General features: G+C 43.4%; 2 protein-coding genes across 6 annotated transcripts in view; both read right to left on the bottom strand.

Moving 5' to 3' along the window:
• The window catches only part of LOC148119863 (serpin B6-like), a 60,714-nt gene that overhangs the window by 12,339 nt on the left and 26,847 nt on the right, over positions 1–21,528 (bottom strand). Inside the window, exons 2-4 of one of the 5 annotated variants that reach the window (XM_087896504.1) lie at positions 14,229–14,338; positions 3,754–3,928; positions 1,292–1,444 (exon numbers count right to left, since the gene is read on the bottom strand). In XM_087896504.1, coding sequence (XP_087752630.1) covers positions 1,292–1,444; positions 3,754–3,928; positions 14,229–14,230 — 330 coding nt within the window. In that variant the 5' untranslated portion in view covers positions 14,231–14,338. Of the gene's footprint in view, positions 1–1,291; positions 1,445–3,753; positions 3,929–7,909; positions 8,008–8,064; positions 8,218–11,360; positions 11,379–14,228; positions 14,339–21,528 lie in introns of those variants that run through there. The other 4 variants (XM_087896508.1, XM_087896506.1, XM_087896507.1 and 1 more) reach the window with 4 other exon arrangements.
• Positions 1–21,528, bottom strand: part of LOC125397621 (serpin B9-like) — a 242,101-nt gene that overhangs the window by 193,728 nt on the left and 26,845 nt on the right. The window lies entirely within an intron of this gene.

The raw sequence follows: 21,528 nt of genomic DNA, 5'->3' as shown, positions 1-21,528 counted from the left end.
GAGAACAGAAGCATAAACTGGCACTCTTCAAGCCTGATGTCACTTAGGGCCACAGACTGCTGCAATACAACAGGTGAAGTGAGGAGACAAATTTATCTTACTGTAAATTTTATTTTAATTGATGATTTGGATTGTGGATAGCTACATGGGTCTAGTGCTTACCACACTGGGTGGCTCAGCCTCCCAGTGAGAAACTTCCAAAAAAGGAATCAGGGCTAGGGGCCGAGTCTGGTGAAGAGTTTGGTGGTGGAAGACTGGCCGAGCATGCACAAGGTCCTGGGTTTGATCTCCAGCAGCACAAAAAGATTCTCAGACTATATTGCTGACACATATGAGATGAGAGTGATGTTGATGATTGCCCACAATCTGCTGTGTTAGAACAGAAAATGATACAGCAGCACAAATGCGTTGGAACATGTGTTATGTTGATAGTGTATAAGGAATGATAAGAAGTAATAACAATAAAGCAATAATGAGGAAAGAAAGACTAGGGAGTCTTTCTTCCAAACTGCTTATGGCTATATATTTCATTTGTTTTTCAGGGTACTAGTTTTATAATAGAATTTCACAATTCTCCTTAGGTGTGAGAAAAAGACAGCTTCTCAGAGGATCCCTGTAGGTCCAGTGGGAGAACAATTAACAATACATATTACAATCTCAAAGCTTCACTTTCTTCCTTCTACAAATACATCTGGGAGCAAATAAACAACGTATGAAGTCATACTCAATAATACAAATTAAAATTCCTCCATGGGAAAATGGCTTTCCATGCCATGAAACATGTATACTCATGACTGTCAAAGGATGGCTAATCATAGGGGATGTGGCTCAATGTTTCAGTGTATATATGCTTAGCATGTGTGAAACCATGGTTCCAACACCAACATCAGTAATAGCAATAAAGTAATAGTGGGACAATAAGAAATAATGACATAACAAATTGTAGCACAACATAAATACAAAGAATGAAAGAAACAAATTATGAAGCAATATGTATGTTCTGATAGCTTTATACAGAAAAAATATTCACAAATAAATTTCTGTATATGCAGGAAGATATACATCAACTCTATATTCCTTCTTATCCTGGGTGACATGGAGATTGGGAAACAGGTTGAAGAGGGCTTGTGCTTTGCTCACTTAATTGTATTCTGTACAATTCAAAACAACACAAATAAATATGACCATATACAATTGCACCGGTGCCCAGATAGTTGGGGACATCCAGCTCACACACTCCCTGCTGTACCACATAATTCCTCTCTCATTCATGAAAGCTGGGAAGACTTACTGCTAGGATATCAAGAGTCTTTTCCCCGAAGAGCCTGTTGGCTGTTTTGAGCAAGTACTGTGTGCCAGTCTTGTTCACTTCGGTGAGAAGTGATTGGAAGCCCTGGTGAACATCTCCACCTCCATTGCTGCTGCACTTATCCAAAGAGAGTGCCTGAAATCAACACAGAATTCCAGTAAGTACAGCTTTAGGAAATAAGTCAACACTAAGCTCATCCTCAGAATTTTACAGATCCCTGCTGCCACTTAATAATCACCTAAAAAGACGACAAAGTTGCTTTGAAAGCTCCCTATCTAATGTCCTTTTTGGGACTCTGTCATCCCTGGACTGAGCAGAAATGGACCTCCAAAAACCTCAGTTCTTCATGCTCACTACTCAATATCTGGCTAAAATCATTAGTGCCAACCCAACCTCTAATGGCTCAAAACAGGCAGCTCCCAACCTGAGACCTTGGCAGTCTCTCCTCTGTCCTTGGGGCTAGGCAGGCTTTCCTATTGCCTGACTGTGTGAGTTTTATGTCAACCTGACACAAGGTAAAGACATCGGAAAGGAGGGGGAAACTCAGTTAAGAAAATGTCTCCAAGTCAGGCAGTGGTGGTGCACACTTTCAATCCCAGCCCTTGGGAGGCAGAGGAAGGTGGCTCTCTGTGATTGTGAGATCAGCCTGGTCTATAAAGTGAGTTCCAGGACATCCAGGGCAGTACAGAAAAACCTTGTCTCAAAAAAAATGCCTCCATAAAACTGGGCTGTAAGCAAGCTTGTACAGCCTTTTGTCAGTGATTGATGTGAAAGGGCATTGTAGCTAATGCCCAGCCCTCTGTAGGTAGGTACCATCCTTGGGTTAGTGATTCCAGGTTCTATTAGAAAGCAGTCTGAGCAAGCCATGTGTAGCAAGCCAGTAAACAGCACTCCTCCAGGGTCTCTGTATCAGTTCCTATCTCCAGGTTTCTGCACTGTGTGAGTTCCTCTTTTTACTGTTTTGGTTGGCAAACCGCTATACGGAACTGTAAGTGGAAATAAACCCTTTCCTTCCCAAATTGCTTTTGGTCATGGTATTTCATCACAGCAAAGGCAATCCCAAGACACTTATCAACAGTATTCAGAGGTAATACTATTCCAGGCATGGATCTTCAAAGACCCAGTACCTTATTTGTGTCCAGCTAGCCTCACGGAAGGAAGAACAAACTATCCAACTGCTGTTGGCATGGAAACCTCTGGAGTAGGAACTACCATACATAGTGACTTGAAGAGAACCAGAGCTATAGTCAACAGCTGGCACCTCAGACATGAGATCAGCTTCAGGGGATCTTCCAGCCCTGCTTAAAGAGCTCTAGCTGGTTCCACCCTGAGGAGAGGAACTCCTCATAAGACCCAAGATTCTGAGAAACATTGTCAACGTTCCTTCCACCCACTGCACATTGGCTTGGCTCATTCTAAAACAATTGATGCACACAGCAATCCAGAAATCTAGTTCATGTTATTGGCTTTAGACTCAGTAGCTGGCAAGGCAGGGGAGTGAAATGATGACCACTGGGGTCTGGAGAACAGGGCCTGTGGTATTGGTGTCTGTGGGCAGAAGTACTTGTTTGTGGTGATAAGACATAGGAGACCTTGTTCCTGTGACCTTTGTTATCTGTCTAAATATAGTGACCATATTTGGAGATAGGCCTGTGCAGGAATACTAAAGTTAGAAAGAGGCCATAAGGGTGAACTCTAAGCCAGTCTGATAAGTATCATTATAAGAAAGGAGATCAGATCACAGCAAACAGGAAACACACAGTGAGAACACAGGGAGCAGCTGCTATCTGTAAGGCACAGAAAACCAAAATGTCAACCTCTTGGTTTTAGACTTCAGTCTGTAGAATAGTAAAAGTAAAACTGTGTATTATTTAAATCACCTAACCAGTGGTGTTTGTTACATACATGTGCCTTTTAACACATGTCCCCATCCCCATTTCTGAAGAAAGGGTGCAACCCCGCATCCCTCATTGTCTCCCCATGTTATTCCGGGCAGGTTGTCTTTGTGATTCACAGACTTCTGCACCTAAAGCACTGTACCCAAAAGGAGCTGCAGTTGCTTCTGTTCCTGACCCAATGTGGGAAGAAACTTTAGGATCATGGGAGGGATCAGCCCAGTGTACTTTCCTTGGAGGAAGGCTGAGGTTTATGAGGAGCCAGAGAACAGATAATGGGGAAAGGGTGGACTTGGTGCTGAACCTTTGATGTTCCTGGCCCAAGTGATCCCCAACCTTCCTATTAACGCTACCAACATTCACCCCACCAGCACTAATGGGTCGAGCTGTTCATGCCAGGGTCCCAGCAGGGATAGCAGATATTTCCATCACATACACCCACACCCTGGTGTCACCAACAGTTGTTCATCAAGAGCAGTCACTTGGAGATTTGGACCAGCTCAACTGAGAGTTCGTAGTATTTAGCTACTGAGAAACGGTGCTGCTTACCTGAATCATCTGGCTTGCAGTGTTTCCCTTTGCCCCCATGAAGACCATGGCCAGGGATGAGAAGATGCTCATGGGTGAGAAAAACACATTTTTTGAGCTGTCTTCACCCAGGATTTTCAAAAGATTTAAGGCAAAGGTGCCATCTGCTTCCAGGAGAGGATCCATGATGGTGAGCCTGGAATGAGGGGTTAAATCAACATCCTATGAATAAATACAGGCTGGTGGGCAGGGTGCATCTTCACTCTCACTCACACAGTGATGTGGGGCGCAGTGAACACGGCACACACAGCGTGAAAGGTAAAGGTCACATACATCAAATGATACCGTCCTGCTGGGAGCAAGCCGGTTAACTCAGGGCCAGGGCCTTGTCTTTCTACTGTGCAAGAAATCATTAATTACATGAGGATCCAGGAGTCAGGAGAGAGGACAAGAGGCAGCAGTAGACTCACCAGCCCACAAATCTACAAATGGAGCAGAAAAGGCAGGAAGCTTGAAACTGTAGAAGCCGGGCCTGCCTGCTCTGACATCAGCCACAAACAGATACCAAACTCCCATTTCTGCAGCTTAACAGTCTTGGCATTCTAAGAGGCTTCCAGTGAAACTCTGAATAGTTGTGAGAAGATATAGAACAAGAAAAGAGGAAAGCAAGTGCCTACCAGTAAGGGAAGGGAAACCAGCTCCAGCGCAAGTGAAGAGACACAGAGTACAACATGGTTGTTAGTTGTGGTCGGCCTGACACAGGTGCTGAAGATATAATTCCAGGTCCGAACCCTTGAACTTACACACTTACAGCCTTTACAAACTATTTCAGCTAACTATTTTGTTTTGCTTTTTAATTATTGATGCTCAGAACTATCCAGTTTTGGTTAGTGAGATTCTCTTTAAACTGTTTTCTTTTCCTTGGGTTTTTTTGGTCTTAAACATCCTGGCTTTGTAACAACAAAATGGCCTTCCATGTGATGCTCACCTGTCTAGCCCAGGGACACAACATGGCTCATCTCCTCGTTTCTGTTGATAGGAGGGTTATGAGTGCAGCTGTAGTGACAGAACTGAGTGAAAACCCAGCTTCTGTTGAGCACACCAGCACCAAGCTGGGAGACACACTTCCCTTCACCACCCAAGTTGGCCATGCAGTTAAGGTCATCTTGAAAGCTCCCATGCACTTGACTCTTCTGAGACGCACCAACACTCAGAGGCAGTCACCTGCTCCCAGTATATCATTCTTCTGTTTCATTATGCAAATATGTTATGCCAACTGGTATTCTTGGACCACATTATTTACAGGACTCCATTTTGGATGCCTTTGCTGTAAGTGCTGCACAGCTCAGCCCCCTCCACCAGCGTCATCTGTGCTGGGCCCTAAGAACTTGCTGCTTCCTGCTTCACTCCCTCACTCTGATGGCACATGCTGTCCAATCCATTGATTTATTGATTTTCTGACAAGATCATTGTCCTTCCTTTCCACAGAGACCTTAGCAGCGTCTATAATAGGCTGGGTATGGTTTTTGTATTTGAATCTTGGAGCCTTTTCCTGACTCTTTTACAGCCATCAGCTTTGCTGTTGAGAAGTCTGGTGGCATTTGACGCTAGATCATCGCCTCTCCTTCCCTTGTCCTGCACTCACCCCTGACTCTGAGGGACTTCTCCTTCCAAGACTGCACCTGTGGCCCCTTCTGAGCTTCTTCTTCCTTCTACTGACACTGAGAAACTTCCTCCAGCAACATGCTCCCTGCAAACATCTGCAGGCCTGGCCTGCCCATCCCTCTCTTGTCTTGACCTTGTTCGAACCACTTAAGATTATCTCCTTGACTGTTAGTTTATTATGGCTTTCCGAGAACAAGGAGATAAAGTGCATAGAACAAATTATTTCTGTGATCAGAATAACTAAACCTAAACCTTTGAATGCCTAAAAATCCACATATTTTTATTCCCCCTTATCCCCCACATTTTTGGTGAAATATGTCAAAACCTTAACTAAAATCCTCCATCGTCCATAGCTACAAATTTGAAAAGAATGTATTGCATAGCAATGAAACAATTTTCACTTTCACTATGCAATATACAAATATTTAGCAATCAAATACTCAGAGACTAAAAATATTCAGTGCATATCCCCAACACATGCTAATCCTTATATGATGTGAAAGTGTTCCCTGTTGTATAAATACCGTTCCTGGAGCAGACAGCACAGATTAGTGGCAAAGCCCTTGCCTGGGATATTTCAGACTCTGGGGTCAAAACTCACACTGTACAAAAACGTCATGTTACTTTCAAAAATGAAAACAGTTTTTAATTAGGGACATAAACTGTACTATAATGTTGGTATTGCAGTTTTCTGTGCTGCCAAGAGGAGCTCAACGAGACTATTTCAGAACCATCTCCACTTCAGCAGCGTTGCCACCTTGGGTACCGACTGAGTTCTAGGCATTGTATGTTCGTAAGTCAGGAGTCTCCACTTCTTTGGGCTTTTTGATCTCCGTAAGGATAACTTCATTTCCTCACAAAATTAGACCATTTAAATGCTGGTTTAATGGGTCCTTGGACTTTTGTTTGGTTCCCACCTTTCTTTTCCTGGTCGGCCAGTTTCCCAAACCATAACCACCACCTGCTGCTCCTCTAACAATGCCCTTCTGTCAGATATGGGGAAACTGTTGATTCCAAACCCTGCTCCGATTTCATCTGCTGTTTCTGCAGTGAGCTAGTGGAGATTCACTGAACTGTAATAAGATGTTTTGGACTGGAACAAGCCTGGTAGAAATTTAAAAAGCCTTTTCTACGTATCTGAAGATCATTAGTTGAAATCTGAAGATACGAAAACCTCAGGTGGTCAATTCTTTTTATAAACATAACAGGCTGGACAGATTGTTAAAGGGTAAACGCTTGCCTCACAAGCAGGAGGACAGGAACTTGGGTCCCAAGAACCCACGTAAAACTCAGACAGATGCCGCAACCACTGAAGAAAAAGACAGTGAATCCCCGGAGCAAGCTGGTTAGTCAGAATAGCCAAAATGGCCAGTTCTATGTGTCACGTTGGGAGCCTAGACCCCAGTCCCTCGCATCTATCCCAGCCCCCAGGCCTGGGCTGGACTCCAAGTCCCAGCAGGCCAGATCCTGACCCCTCCCTGGGGATAGGGTCAGGACCACTCCCCAGGGTACTTAAGTGATCTCCCTTCTTCCTCCTGGGTGATTCCCGCAGCTTCCCGGTTCCCCCTCTGGGCCACCCGAGAGTGCAGATCTCCCACTAAATCTGGATATTTCTTAATTCGGCTTGTTTTGATTTGGACTGATTGAGGATTTTTTTCCACTATTAGCTCGGCAGTGAGCTAATATTAAGAAATATTCCTAACACTATGTTCACTAAGAGACCCTGTCCAGAAGTACACAGAGGGGAAAACCTAATAAAGATGCCAGACATCAACCTTGAAACTTATGTGCCAAACACCCCCCTTCTGTGCGATGACAGAAGGCATAGCCAATGCCCTTACTTAGGGAAGTCCTCAAACACTAACATCAGCCATTCCTAGCCACATGCACATCGCTGAGCCTCAGCACTGCTCGCAAAAGATAGTCAGACCCCATACCACAGCTATCCGCAGAAGGAAGGGGGCAGCCTTGGGTACAATGCTATCACAAGCAACGACTTCCCACGCAATTTGAAACCAGTGAAGAGCCAAACCTCACCAGCTTCCTGGCACCAAGTGAATGCTACATTTTCATATTTCTAATTATCAAAACAGATTCAAGGAGGAAGGTGGAACGGCATGGGGCTTGGGGTGGGGATGCGGGCTGGGGTGAGCAAGCATCTAGTATAACAAGGCTGGGGGTCCATCAACAAAACCAAGAGGAAGAGAGGAAAAACAAACACATTCCAATTTCGTCTGGCATAGAAATCTTATCAAAACTTTGCCCTTGTCCTACTAATCCTGCAACATTTCCCAGGCATGAGTTAAATTTTAAAAAGAAAGAAAAATCTGTAATTGTCCCCAGTATCAATCCTCTCAGGCATGTGAGTTTATAAATTCTGAGGGTCTGGGCAACCTGAGAACAGCCCAGCCCCCCTGCCTCTGAAACTCGGATACAGCAGCCAGTAAGAGGCCACCTGGGTAGCAAATCCTGTTACCCTGGGCAGATTACCAGGTACCTCTAGGTTCCTTACCCTCCCGGATTCTGATGCCTGTCTGTCACAGGGCAAATCTCAGCACAGGAAACAGAAGGAGAAGTCTGGGCTCCCTCCTAGCTCCACGCCCACTACTCCCTTCTATGTCACACCCCCAGCGCCCCGCCCCCCAGCCCCACTGCAGTGGAGCTTACCCGGGATCCTAGGTTCAGGCAGGCAGCAATTTGAACCGAGGAGAGGAAGAGACTGTCTCTAATAACGGCAGGGCGGGGTGGTGTGAGACAGGAAGTCCCTAGTGGGACTGGGGGTGAGGGGCGACAGAGGTGGCTGTTGGCTGTAGAGGTGAGAAGGAAAAGCTGGAGGGCAGAGATGGTCTCTGCTCTTGATCATAATCTGCGGTAAGGGCCAGCAGCTAGCTTCAGGCGGGTCTAGTTAGACCAGTGGTCCTCACTGGTTGGTTGCTCTGACTATACAAAGCTATGTATGTATGACTATACAACTTATTCTTCCAGTCCACACTTTGCCAAACTACAGTGTGTATAGTCTATGTACAGGTGTATATGAAGGTTCGCTAAATAATTCTAATTTCCTACATGTCATCGAAAGGTAGCATTTTTTTTTCTGTTCCCTACCCCAGATCAAAAAGCTGCTATTAAAAACGTTTTGGTGGTCTCTCGAAAATATTGCACAAAAAACTCTCTGATTTCCTTTCCTAGCTTTCCCTGTGTTTCTTGGTGTGCATTTTGATTGATGCTTACATTTTAGATCATTTCAAATGTTACCATAGCTAACATGTAGCCAAGTTCCCATTAATGTTGGTTCACACAGTCATCCCAGAGTGTGTCACTGTGTGCATTCCAATTAAGTGAGCCAAGAGAAGGAAAAATATCCTGGAAGGAATTTGAATTCCTAAAAAAGACAATTGGCATACAAAGACAAATACACAGGTCTTCTGGTTAGTTATGGAATTCCCCTCCATTGGGATGGTATCTGATGGAGAGTCTCTATGGCTGCAACCCCAGCCAGTCTACCAAACTTACCTTTGTACTTACTGGTTAAAAAAAAAAATTCTATACTTTTGTTATTTGTTTTGAAATGAAGGCCTGCTGTATAGACTAGAATAGCCTCAAACTCTGACCTCCTGCCTCTGTGTCCCCATTGTTGGCACTACAGTCATGAGCCATCATGACCACCTATAAAATCTAGCGTTTACAAGAATTTGTGTTAGCTAACCAGAATCCCCCTTCCCTTTCAACATCTAATCAGTCTTGATAGCTAATCAGCCACCATGTCTTGTCAGAGAGTATCTGGTCACGCTGGCCCATCTTCAGTGGATACCAGAATGCCCCTCACCTCTGGGGTTTGCTCCTAAGAATTTTCACCTACCGTCACCCGCCTGCTCTTCGGCTATGGATTACATGCTGCACTGAGAACTGAGCCGCAATCTCTGTCTCCTGCCATGCTACCCCCATTGTTGATCCTGATTCTCTTTGGTAACAGTTTTCATGTTACAAGCCTCTCAGAATAATTAAAGACAGAATACTATGTCTTCTCTAACAATTTACCAGAATTTTTTGGTTGGTTGGTTTCTTAGTTTTTCTTTTGGTTTCCAGATTGCTATCTCTCATTGTTTCTCTGTCTCTGTCTTTGTCTCTCCCCCCACTTTCTGAATCTTTCTCTGTGTGCTTCCCCCACTTCCCACGGGTATGTATATTACACAGACTCACAAAGGCCAGGATACTCTCAAGTAGCCCTAGCTGAACTTAAATGTGCTTTGTAGCTGGGTATGACCTTGAACCTCTGATCTATCTGCCTCTGTCTCCCAAGTGCAGGAATTACAGGCCTGTAATATGAGGAAACATGGAGCTGAGGGAAAGCCAGCGTGAGATCCAGAAACAATGTGGTATCTATGTACACAGACAAGACAGAGTTCTTCTGTCTCAATTGTTGCTATTAACATGGATCCAACTGCTGCTTTCTAAAAGGCAGTAGCCCAGGACAAGACCCATCTTGAAAGCAGCGATCCACATACAGACTAGGGTGCAATGACACAGCTTGACCACAACCCCATCTCCTACCTCTCCTACATTGTGTTTCCTCTGCTCTCCGGCAGCCCCGGCTCTGTGGTAGTGCTCTGTGACTGTGGTCTGTGCCAGTGATCTGTGGATGGCCCCTGTGAGCTTCTGTCTTCCTGCCTGAGAGGCTGAGCAGTCTGCGGTCTCCCATCTGGCCTCACCATGTTAGCCGTACTCACAGGAAGCCACACAGGCTTCTTCCCCAGCTCAGTATTAAATGACTTTTGCTACATACCATGAGCACACAGCTGACTTCCAAGCAAAACTGATGTGAGGTCCCCTCACTGAGAGCTTCACATTTGATCCCAGGGCATCTTGTCATTGCCCTCTATAACACAGGTACCCTTTGAATAGCTAGCTGTCTGAGGAGTATGCGTGGGAAGACAGTTAGACCCTGGGCTCTACAGGCCTCCCCATTCCCCAAGAGAAGGAGGAGCCTATGCTTCAAGGCACAGCTGGGTTTCTAGACTAATTCTCCTGCTCTTTCTTCAAGGACAGATAACTGATGGTCTCTGACCTTCTTTGTGATGAACACGGAGCTATCTGAGGGAGGAATTGACCAAGAGACGCCACAAAATAAGACATGAAAACCAACAGGAGGCAGTAGTCACTCTAGTTGAACCAAAGGTATTGTTGTTGCCAGGTCCAAAGGAAACTCCAAATTTCCCCAGATTCCAGAAGGCTGAAGGAACAGATGGCTATCTGTGGTACCTATTAGCATACCAAAGTACATGCTGGCCTCTCAGTATCCTAAGTTCCTATTCCACATTTCAAAGTGCATGCTGGTCTCCAGGCTCCCTCAGTATCTTAAGTACCTGCTCCACATTTCAAAGCGCATGCTGGCATCCAGGCTATTCTCAGCTGTTTTCCCTTCCCTCTTACCCTAAATTCTCTCCTGCTCAGGAGCTTCCCTTACCCCAGTCACTTACCCTCCTTAATTTCAGCTATGCCCTCTCTTTGACATACACTCTCTCTGCCTTTCTCTCTCTCCCTCCACCCCGACTCTCCTGCACTCTCCCTCTCTCTGTCTCTGGGCTTTGCTCCTGTTTCTCACATAGCTAGGTCCAGTCTGGTGTCCATGTTCAGTATACTACTTATTTCTCCCTCTGGCCTCTTCTGGATGCCTCTGGCCATTCTCTTTCTCATATCTGCAAATAAAAAAAAAAAGCCTTCCCTTCATCCATACTAAGGAGAACATGTCCTCTATACAGTAGAGACTCGGGGGCTCCGGTAGTTGACTAGTGTGAGGTACGTATACAGCAAAGGCTCAATGAAACAGAATACATGAAGCACTCCATGGTGTGGTACCGCTGTATCAGTTGCGGAGACTTGATGCCAGCCTTGCAGCATGTCCTGCTCTAGAACTCCAAAATGCTCCTGAAGGCCCTTAGTCATTGTCTCAAGCCCGCAGTTACCTTGGATTCCAGAAACAACAAGACAGCTAAACATCTTCATGACAAGTGACGAAAACCACCCCGGAACAATCTTGCGCCTCAGAAGCCAGAGCACTCAATTCTCTATGGCTTCCAGGTTGCACCTGGAGCTGAAACAGATGCTGCTGCCTAAAGCAATAAGAGCTTCCTCAAGGTGACTTTCAGAAGCAAACTGGAAATAAAGAGCAACTGGACTCACCCAGACCAGAACTGGTAAGCTACGTGGCCCTCTCGTCCCCCTGTTTAAATGGGGTTCATGTCAGTCCCCTGAAGAGGAACTCGAGGTCACTGGAGCCCCTTTTCTGTTCCTCTCCCCTGTTTTGATTAGTTAAATCTCTGTTTCTCTGTGTTTCACCATGACTGTGTCTGCCTTCGTTCTCTTTTATGACTCTTAAACCTGGGCTGTGTGTCAAAACACTCCAGTAACATTCATCTGCGTCAGCCCCATCTATCACCGTGAGCTGGGACTCGAAAAGCACACTGTGTGTGTGTCTGTCTGTCTGTCTGTCTGTCTGTCTGTCTGTCTGTCATCTGTTGATTCTGAGAGAGGAAGCTAGTCCCAATTTCCTTCAAACTTGCTACCGTCTGGCCAGCTGAGGGACACTTGCAGGCAGTATGTCTGCAAGTGGCTCCATCCTGGAATCCACGGTAAAGGCACCAAAGTAAAAAGGAGCCAAGTGTCTGAAGAATTTCAGGGACATCATAATCAATGGACTGTCAATGATGTGCTTTTGAAATACGCAAATGTACCCATTCACATACAGCACACACGTACATGTCCATGCATACGCAGATACACATACACATCCAATACACATAAACATATTCACACACTCACATTCTCTCACATAAACACCAGTACAGGTTTAAGCGTGACTCACCTGAGTGGGGAAGCCCTCTCTCTCTGAGTCAACACATTTAAATTTACTGTTGTAACTATGATCTCAATTTTACTTGGTTCTCTCTACATGGGTCTCTTTTATTCCTGCCATCTTCTGTTGGTTCCAGTGCTTGGCTTTTAAATTTCTTCTCTTTCTCAAGTATGAGGTAAGACTGGAGATTGAGCACAGGCAGCTAGAACTGACTTTCAACAGTTACTAAGTGGCATGGTTAGTCCCACCAACTAAGACCACTACCACATTTAAAGCCAAATTTTCAGGAAGCTTTACTTAAATACTGGCCAGATAGATGGGCTCTGGCCAGGTCCATATCCAGGCTCCTGGGAAATAATCCAGAATCAAGTAAGGCAAGGGCTTAACAAGGAAAACCTACAATGCATTGCATTCCCCATCAGGGCCAAGCATACATCCTAATGTACCTCCAGCCTATACCCAATCAAGGGCAAGTGTACATCCTGAATTACGTCCTGCCTGGGAATCTCCTAGTCACACGTGATCAAGAGAGGTCCAACACATTTGTCTAGGGAAGTGAAAACGTGTGGCTTCTTAGCTCCCATAAATAATGGCCTCCAGCATTTCAGAAACTATCTGTCCTTGAGCAAGAGACTTGCAGATCAGAGACATTTTGTTTTATGGGTCTCTTAGTAATTAAAACTTAAAACATGACTTTGGTTCTCACAATAGCAGATACATTTTAAACATTTTTGTTCCCAGAATGAACTGTTCATTATGAGTTATAGAGTTAAAGACCACCAGAAAAGGACCACAGACTCAATTCAAATTATAATTAGATGAATTTATTAATATTGCTAGCAGGTGGAGAGCCTTAAGGCCAAATCGAAGGGTGGGCACCCAGAAGGGGCTGGGGGAGACCAAGATTGTTTCTTTTCTGTGGAACTGGTAGCTGCGTTGAGAGACTACTTCACTCCCTTTGGCTACAGGAGGAGCTGCCTCTCTGCACAGTGATAAAACTGTCCTCTCTCCCTGCATACAGTGATAAAGGGAGCTGACCCCTCTCTCTGCACACAGTGTAAAAAAAGCCGTGCCCTTCTCCCCTGCACATAGGGATAAAAGAGCTAAAGGAGATGTCTCACGCACTGCTGCACAGCCAAAAGCAGGATTGCAAAAGCCTAAGAAAGGGGTTAATTATCTTGCAGGAGGTCCATCATTCTGGGGAAGAGTTCATCTTTCAGGAGTTTAGGTTAAATGTCCATGACCACTAAGAGACTGCTTGGTACAGTGAGATTTCTTAGCCATCACAATGTGTAGGGAACCCTTGTGAAATTATACTGCGATTATTTTTCTTGGTTTACGTTTTCACCCATTGTGGGAAACTTAGCAGAATGTCCCTTGTTGGGCTATTTATTGTTCTATACTCAGAAAGTGACTTTGATCTTTTAGACGTCAATATTTTGTAAAATGTGAGGTACTCCCTTAATAGGTAAATAAATAAATCCTATTTTAGGAGGGATCAGTGGATTCCCATCTTGGTGAGTGCAAAGCCAATGAAACAATGTCAAGAGAGAGAAATCAGAGAAACCCTCATTGCCTACAGCAAGGACAGCACAGGAGACAAATCTACAGCACTGCCCATGGCACTGGCCATCAGGGAGCCTCTGCAGATCTGAATGGGAAAGTGTCTACGGTGCAGGCACATTCCCAAGCATGCTCGGCTAAGGAGTTATATTCCTAAACATGTTCAGCTGAAGGTCATAATGTAAGCAAGAGAGATGACAGACACGACGTAGAGCATTCTTTGCTCAAGGTGACAGAATACACTATTGAAAGGTTAAAATGTCAGCTAGGAATGCCTCTGATCGCATTCAATTTATTTCATACTCTTTTATCTGAAAATAAACAAAAGGGCACTTTGATGGCACATTTATGTAGAACTTTGCTCCTGACTGTGCTGACTTTGCCTAGCCGCTAACAGTAAACCTCTTATACTCACATCGTAAGAGTTTCCTCAAAATGTGCCCCAAGAGATCTAAAATGCCTTCCAGGATGTCAGGGAGAACAGCCTCCCATGACAAGGAACTCTGTGGTCCACTGGTAATCAATCTGAAAGATAAAAAAAAATCAGATGATGCTCAATCTACTTATAAAAGGGAAAGATGCATTCTGGGCATTTCATAATTTCTAATTTTCCCAGTTTATATATAAATATTTATTGTATCTCATATCATGCATATATTTAATATAAAACATATCTCTCTATGTAATGTGACTCTGGAGAATCACACATAATGCATGTTAGGCAAGCACTCTACCACAGAGGTCCATCAGTTTTTTGAGACAGGGTCTCACCCTATGTTCCAGGTTAGCCTTGGACTTAAAATTCTGTTGTCTTTTCCGGCTTCCTGAGTGTTGGGATTACAGGTGTGCAACAAGATATTGCTTTGGAACATATACATGTTGTTTGGCTTAGATATTTTTGAGCAGATGTGTGTATGTGATGGGTGGGAGAAAGGGAGGGAAAGAAAGAAGAAGTAAGGAAGGGAAAGGGAGAGAAAGACTGAGACTATCATCATAGAGAAAAACAGTTTTTAGGGTTATGAGTAAAATTTTTCTATTTTCCAAAATGTCCTCAACAAGTATTTTCTCAGGGAGGGCATCGCTGGGTCATATGGTAGGTAGTTCTATCTTTAATTTTTTTATACACCTCAGAACTGACTTATTCCCATAATAGCTATACTAGTTTGGACTCTCATCAGTGGTGAAGAAAGGTAAGGTTCTTCTTTCCTTATCTCTCCACCAGCATTTGTTGTTAGATTTCTCCTTTTTTGTCCAAATTTGTTTTATTTTATGTATATATGTGTGTGCTTAAGTGTAAATATGTATAGTCCATGTATGCTTGAGGCCATGGTGGCCAAAAGAAACCATTGAATTTCTTGGAATATGGACAGAGGTGATATGTGCTATCGTGTAGGTGCTGGCAACCAAAGCTGGGTCCTCTGCAAAAGCAATAAATGCCCTTAACTTCTGAGCCGTCGTCTCTAGTCCCTGTTTTAGATTTCTTTAAGATTGTTGTTCTGACTGGGATGAGGGGGTATCTTCATGGAGTTTTAATGTCTAGATCCCTGATATTCTATTCTGAATAGGAATGAAATGGGATCAGTCTCAGTGGCCATTGACAGATGGATAAAAAATGAAAGCATTGTGTGTTGTTTACTGTTTTATTGCTGTAGGAGACACCATGACAAAGGCAGCAAATAGAGGGAAAGAACACTTGACTGGGGATTGCTTAGAATTTCCAAGGATTAGTCCGTGATTACAGGGCAAGAAACACAGGGGCAGCTGGGAGCATGGTGCTGGAGAGGGGGCTGAGAGTTCATGTCAAGTTCACAAGTTGTGGGCAGAGGGGGCTGTGGCTTGCATAGGGTTCAGAAACCTCAGAACCAAACTCCAGCAACCACTACCTCCCACAAGCCTGTATCTACTCTAACAATGTCACCACTCCTAATCCTTCCCAAACAATACCACCAACTAGTGGGGGGCAAGCATGCAAACATATGACCCTCTGACTACCATTCTCATTCCAACGACTAAATTCCACTCCTGGGCACCCAGAGGCTCATGGCCATATCACAATGCAAAATACATTTAGTCTAACTTCAAAATTTCCCAAAGTCTTTTACAGTCTCCATACTGCTTCAAAGTCCAAAAACACATGTCTCTTCTGAGACTCAAGGAAATCTGTTAACTATTGTCCCTTGTAAATGCAAAGCAAAAAGCAAATCACATGCTCCCCGCATATAATTAAACAGAATATAAACAACCATTCCTAAAGGGAGCATAATGAGGAGTACTGGATGAAAGCAAAAATGAAATCTAGTGGATCAAACGCTTCTGCAACACCACAGTGACATTCTTCCTCCAACAAGACCACACATATTCCAACAAGGCCACACCTCCTAATAATGCTATTCCACATGGGCCTATCTATGGTGGCCATTTTTATTCAAACCACCAAGGAAAGAGAAAGACTGGGCCTAGCATGGAGTTTTGAAACCACAAAGCTCAACCCAAGTGATATATGTCTTCCAACAGTGCTACGCCTACTCCAAAAGTCATACCTCCTAATTCTTCCCTAAGAGTTTTACTAACTGGAGACTAAACAATCAAACATACAAGCATATGGGGTTATTTTTATTCAAACAACCACAAACGCCATACATGTACAATAGATGTTTATTCTATTATAAAGACAAATTAATATTGCCAAAATATCAACAGATCTCAAAAGCACCATATTAAGCAAGGTGATCCAGTCTCAGAAAAGCAGAAATATATCCCTTCTCATATGGTTATCCTAGCTTGAAACATAAATGTTTATGTATATAAATAGATTTAAATGTGGGAAAATCCAAAAAACAAAAGTAACACAAAAAAGAGATGAAGAGGCAGATAAAAAGAGTGCTGGGTAGGTGGGGCCTCAAGGATATTTGTAAAGAGAAAGCATAAAGGAAACTGGAAGGAAGTTATAAGGAGAAAGGGTGAGAGACATGGGGAGGAGGTGAACATACTAAAACATACTTTGCTGAGATAATGATATCTAGTGCATTGTATTCACCATGATGCAATAGAATATGTTGCATGCTAATTTAAAAAGAAAACGAGGGTAGGGAGTGTAGAAAGACAAATAATAACGTGTAGGAAAGAATGTCTCCATGAAAATGTGAAATGGTACATTGGCCTTAGAAACTGGTCTAAGAGGCCCTTAAAATATTAAACATGGAGTTGCCTTGGTATCCAACTGTCCTGGCTAATTGTAGGTTAATTTGACACAAGCTAGAATTATCAAAAAGGAGAAAAGTCTCCATAAGATCTGACTTCATTTTCTAAACTAGTGATTGATAAGGGAGGGCTCAGTCCACTGTGAGCGGTGCCATCCCTGGGCTAGTGCTCCTGGGTTCTGTAAGAAAACAGGCTGAGCAAGCCATGAGGAGCAAAGCAGTACCCCTCCATGGCCTCTGCATCAGCTCCTTCCTCCAGGTTCCTGACCTTTCTGAGTTCCTGTCCTGACTTCCTTCACCGATGAACTGTGATGAGGAAGCACATGTTAAATAACCCTTTCTGTTTCCAAGTTGCTTTGGTCCAGGTGTTTCATCACAGTAATAGTAACCCTAGTTAAAGCATCAACAGTTCAAGTTTAGGTATGTATTAACGAGAGTGGAAAATATTTATCCTCACCAACACATGTGCACAATGTTCAAGGCAGCATTATTCATTAGTAACCAAATCATGGAAACACTGTAAGTACCTATAACCTATCAACGGAATTAAAAACTCCTGGTTCATTAAAACAAATCAGGGAGAGAAGAAGGCAGAACAAAGGGGAGGAGCAATTGTGGGTTTTTGTTTGTTTGTTTGTTTGTCTGGTAAGAAGAGAGACTTTTGGGGGAACTCTTGCTCAGACCATTCATGGCCTGTCATTTCCTGTCAGACAGATGTGTGGTGTCCTTAGCTTTGAAGTTGGAGGAAAAGTCTAGGTTGTGAACCTTGATTCACAGTTTTAGAAGAAGAGATTGCTCAGATGGTCAGCACATCTGCGTGCAGAGCTGAGCAGAAGTCTTTAACTCAAAGGTTAACGCAGGAACGGTTTCAGACACAAGGTGATGATCATGCTGTTGCTTGCATTCATTTATCATTTTCTTCTACATATTGTTTTCTTTGCTTCGTAGCCTCTGTTTTTGATTCTAGCATGTTCCTTTTCTATGACTCAAGAATTCATACTTTAGACAGATCAGGTCTTACAAATAAAATTCTATTTGTGCAACTGAAGTTTAAATTTTAACTATCTTTTTACCTAGATATTGGCATGTAAAATTCCTTAGTACAGGAAAACCCTTTCATTGTCCAATATGTAAGACTGAAATAACTCTTGCCAGGCAATACACAGATGTGGTTGTAAGATTGGTGCGCTTACTGGGAGATTCTGGCCTTTTGGGTACCTAGACTCCAAAACTTCTTCCTCAAGAGTTAAATACATTCCTGTCATTAGTGCCACTACATTTAAACCCAGGGATTAAATTCCACTGGAGACAATTGTGGTCATCGGACTGTCTTTCCTTGATGTTTTTTGTTTGTTTGTTTGTTTGTTTGCTTGCTTGCTTGTTTGTTTGTTTGGCAACTTGACACAACACAAACTAGATCTATTTGGGAAGAGGAATCTCAATTGAGAAGAATGCCTCCCTCAGACTGCCTAAAGGAAAGTCTGTAGTGCATCTTTTTATTATTACTAATGATTGATGTAGGAAGACACAGTCCACCATGGGTGGTGCCACCCCTAGGCAGGCGTTCTGGCTGTTAGATAAAAGCAGGCTGATCAAGTCATGGGGAGCAAGCCAGAAAACATCGTTCCTCTGTGGCTTCTGCTTCAGCTCCTGCCACCATGTCCCTGACTCGAGTTCCTGCCTTGATTTCCTTCAGTGATAGAACGTGACTTGAGAGTTGCTTTTGGTCATGGTATTTTTTCCCCAGTGATAAAAGCCCTTACAAAGGCACTGTTCTTTAAGGAAGATACAGCAGAACCCAGACACACTATGACCACTATGTGGTCAAGAAGACTGTTGGTGAGAAACAGTACTTTCCGTTAATGTGGAGTTTCACGGGAAGCATGGTGAGGTGAGGCCTGACCAATGCTATCACTATGACACTTTACGTGCTTTCCTGGTTCTGAGGTCAGTGATGTTGCTCCATTGTTCTGATCTTGAAGTTATGATTCTTGTCAAAACACACTTTAATTCAGTGTCAGGAGCCCAGATTCCTGCTCCTCCCTGGACAATACTGGGAAGTCACAGAAAATTCCTGCTTTGACCTCAGTTTATCTACCCTCTGAAAAAGTCCTTGAAAACAAGCCAGAGAGGGAAACATTTTCATAGATTGTGTGATGTACTGAGGATAATACAGTAGGGGGAGATTCTGAATGGAATGATAAAAAAATCTATTCTTATTCTCTTAAATTATTCATTTCTTCGTGAATATGCTTCATGTCTCTTGTGTATCGTTTTTATGAGGGGTATAAGAGATAAGAAAAGCTAATGAATTATTCTTGTATTACTAATCTATTTTATTAACCTTTGACCAGATCTAGTTTCCAGCACTAGTCATAAAATTTGTAATAAAAGGAATTTCCACTAAGCTGTGTAATGCAGAGATGGCGAACATATTTATGTTATTGTATTTTTCCATCTTGGGGTAGTTTAGAACTTGCGGGCTCCAGTGATCCTCCTGTCTCCAGGTCCCCAGTAGCTGGAACTACGGGCAACATCACCACAGCTGACTTCACACCCTATTGCAATGATCAACATTTACTAAGCCCCTTCTTCCAGTGTCAGCAGAAATGTTAGCTGTTCCTTGCCTTAAAGTCACTATCCCACAATTCTGACCACAAAAAAAAGTGTACTGCTGGATATTAAAGTAAACTCTAAAGACTTCTATATACTCCCTGTGAATGTAAAACAATTAAGGTCAAGATGTGGAGTGGTTTGCCGTCAAATTATTAAGAGCACATATCTCAGATACGCTAAAGGATGGCATAAGCTAGTCATGGTGGTGCACAACCACAGCACAAGATAATTGAATGCTTTGTTTTTGAGATGAGGCCTCTTTGTTTCACGTAGGTGAAACACTGAACTCCTCATTTCAAAGTCTACTCTTACTCCGTCACGAGGAATACAGGCACCTGCTGGCACTTTACCTTAAGGTGAAGGATTCTTTAGGGCATAAGACCTCATGAAAGAAGTTTGGTCACTCGGTCTAAGGAAAATAATAAAAGTCTTAGGTAGATGGGTCAGTAGGTAAGAGCTCCTACTCTATAAGCATCAGTGTCTGATTTCAAATCCCAAGTTTCTACATAAAAATTCAGGGTATGGCCACACATACATCCCTAACCTCTGCATGGCTTAGGAGTGAAGACAGGGGAATCACTGGGTCTTACTGACTGCCAGTCCAGCTCCAGGTCCAGTGAGATAACCTGCCTCAAGAAAATAAGGAAGAGGATGACAGAGCAGAACATAGATGTGCTTTTCTGGCTTCCATACATGTGTATAGCACCTCCCCAAGCACATCAACCCTACACATTTTAAAATAAAATAAAATGTATTTGGTGCAAGATTTTCTAACTACATGACTCTGTTCATACCCATGAATTCATACAAATATTGAATTAACTAGGTGACTTGCCAGAAAAATGTACAATTCCTTTGCCAATGATATCTTCTCTAATGCAACATTTTCCCCCAAAGAATGAGCTTGTGCTCCTTTAGAATTGGAGACATAAATAGTAATTGCAAGGTCCAAGGGAGTGCTTCTCAATGATGCTATACAAAATAGGAGAGGAGCCCAGAAGACAACTCCTAAGAGCAAGACTAAAACTCCAGTAACACTAACCTTGAAGTATTTACCAACCTGTTTTCTTTCCCAGTCATGTTTGAACTGTTGGGGAAAACAGACAGATGTGATTCAGGTGATGGAGCTGCTGCATGCAGGTAGAGAGCTGTGCATGGCTATTCTCTCCCTCGGGACAACACTCATTTATCTGTGATGGACCCCGAGCAAAGGGACAGAAAGTCTGTGGGTCCCAGCTGGGGCAACTCAAGAGCACATCAAGAATTCCCAAACTTAGGGTGATCACCAGGAGAGACTGAGGATTTCTTAGCTGAAATTCTTGACACCAGAAGGGTTGTGTGTTGTTGGTTGTTTTTATCTTTGTTCTTTGGAGGGGGACTTGCCACCCAGCCCTCAAATTACATATAGACGTTTATTCTTTTTTAGAAATGCCCAGTCTTAGCTTGGCATCCCATCTAGCTTTTGGCTCTGGGCTTTTACCTTTTTTATTTCTGTATATCTTTTCTTTCCTTCTTATTTATTATTTGTTTGTCTGGCTGTGTGGTAGGACCCTGAAGTCTTCCTCTCCTCCATTTCTCATTCCTTGATCTCTTTTCTCTCTTTTACTCCTTCTGTTTTTTCTCTCTGCCTGCCAGCTCCACCTATTCTTTCTCCTACCTTGCTATTAGCCGTTCCATTCTCTTCTTAGACTAATCAAAGTAACACAGCTTCACAGAGTTAAACAAATGCAACATGAAAGAATGCAATATGGCCCCACGGTGGTGGTACACTCAGAAGGCAGAGGCAGGTAGATCTCTGTGAGTTCAAGGCCAGCCTGGTCTACAAGAACTAGTTCCAGGACAGGCACCAAGGCTACACAGAGAAACCCTGCCTCAAACAACAATGACAAAAACAAAAAA

This window comes from Myodes glareolus, chromosome 14 (assembly GCF_982192425.1).
Source record: "Myodes glareolus chromosome 14, mMyoGla1.1, whole genome shotgun sequence".
NCBI classification, from domain to species: Eukaryota; Metazoa; Chordata; class Mammalia; order Rodentia; family Cricetidae; genus Myodes; species Myodes glareolus.
Note: the sequence above shows the minus strand (reverse complement) of the source record. Positions and strands in the feature narration are given on the sequence as shown.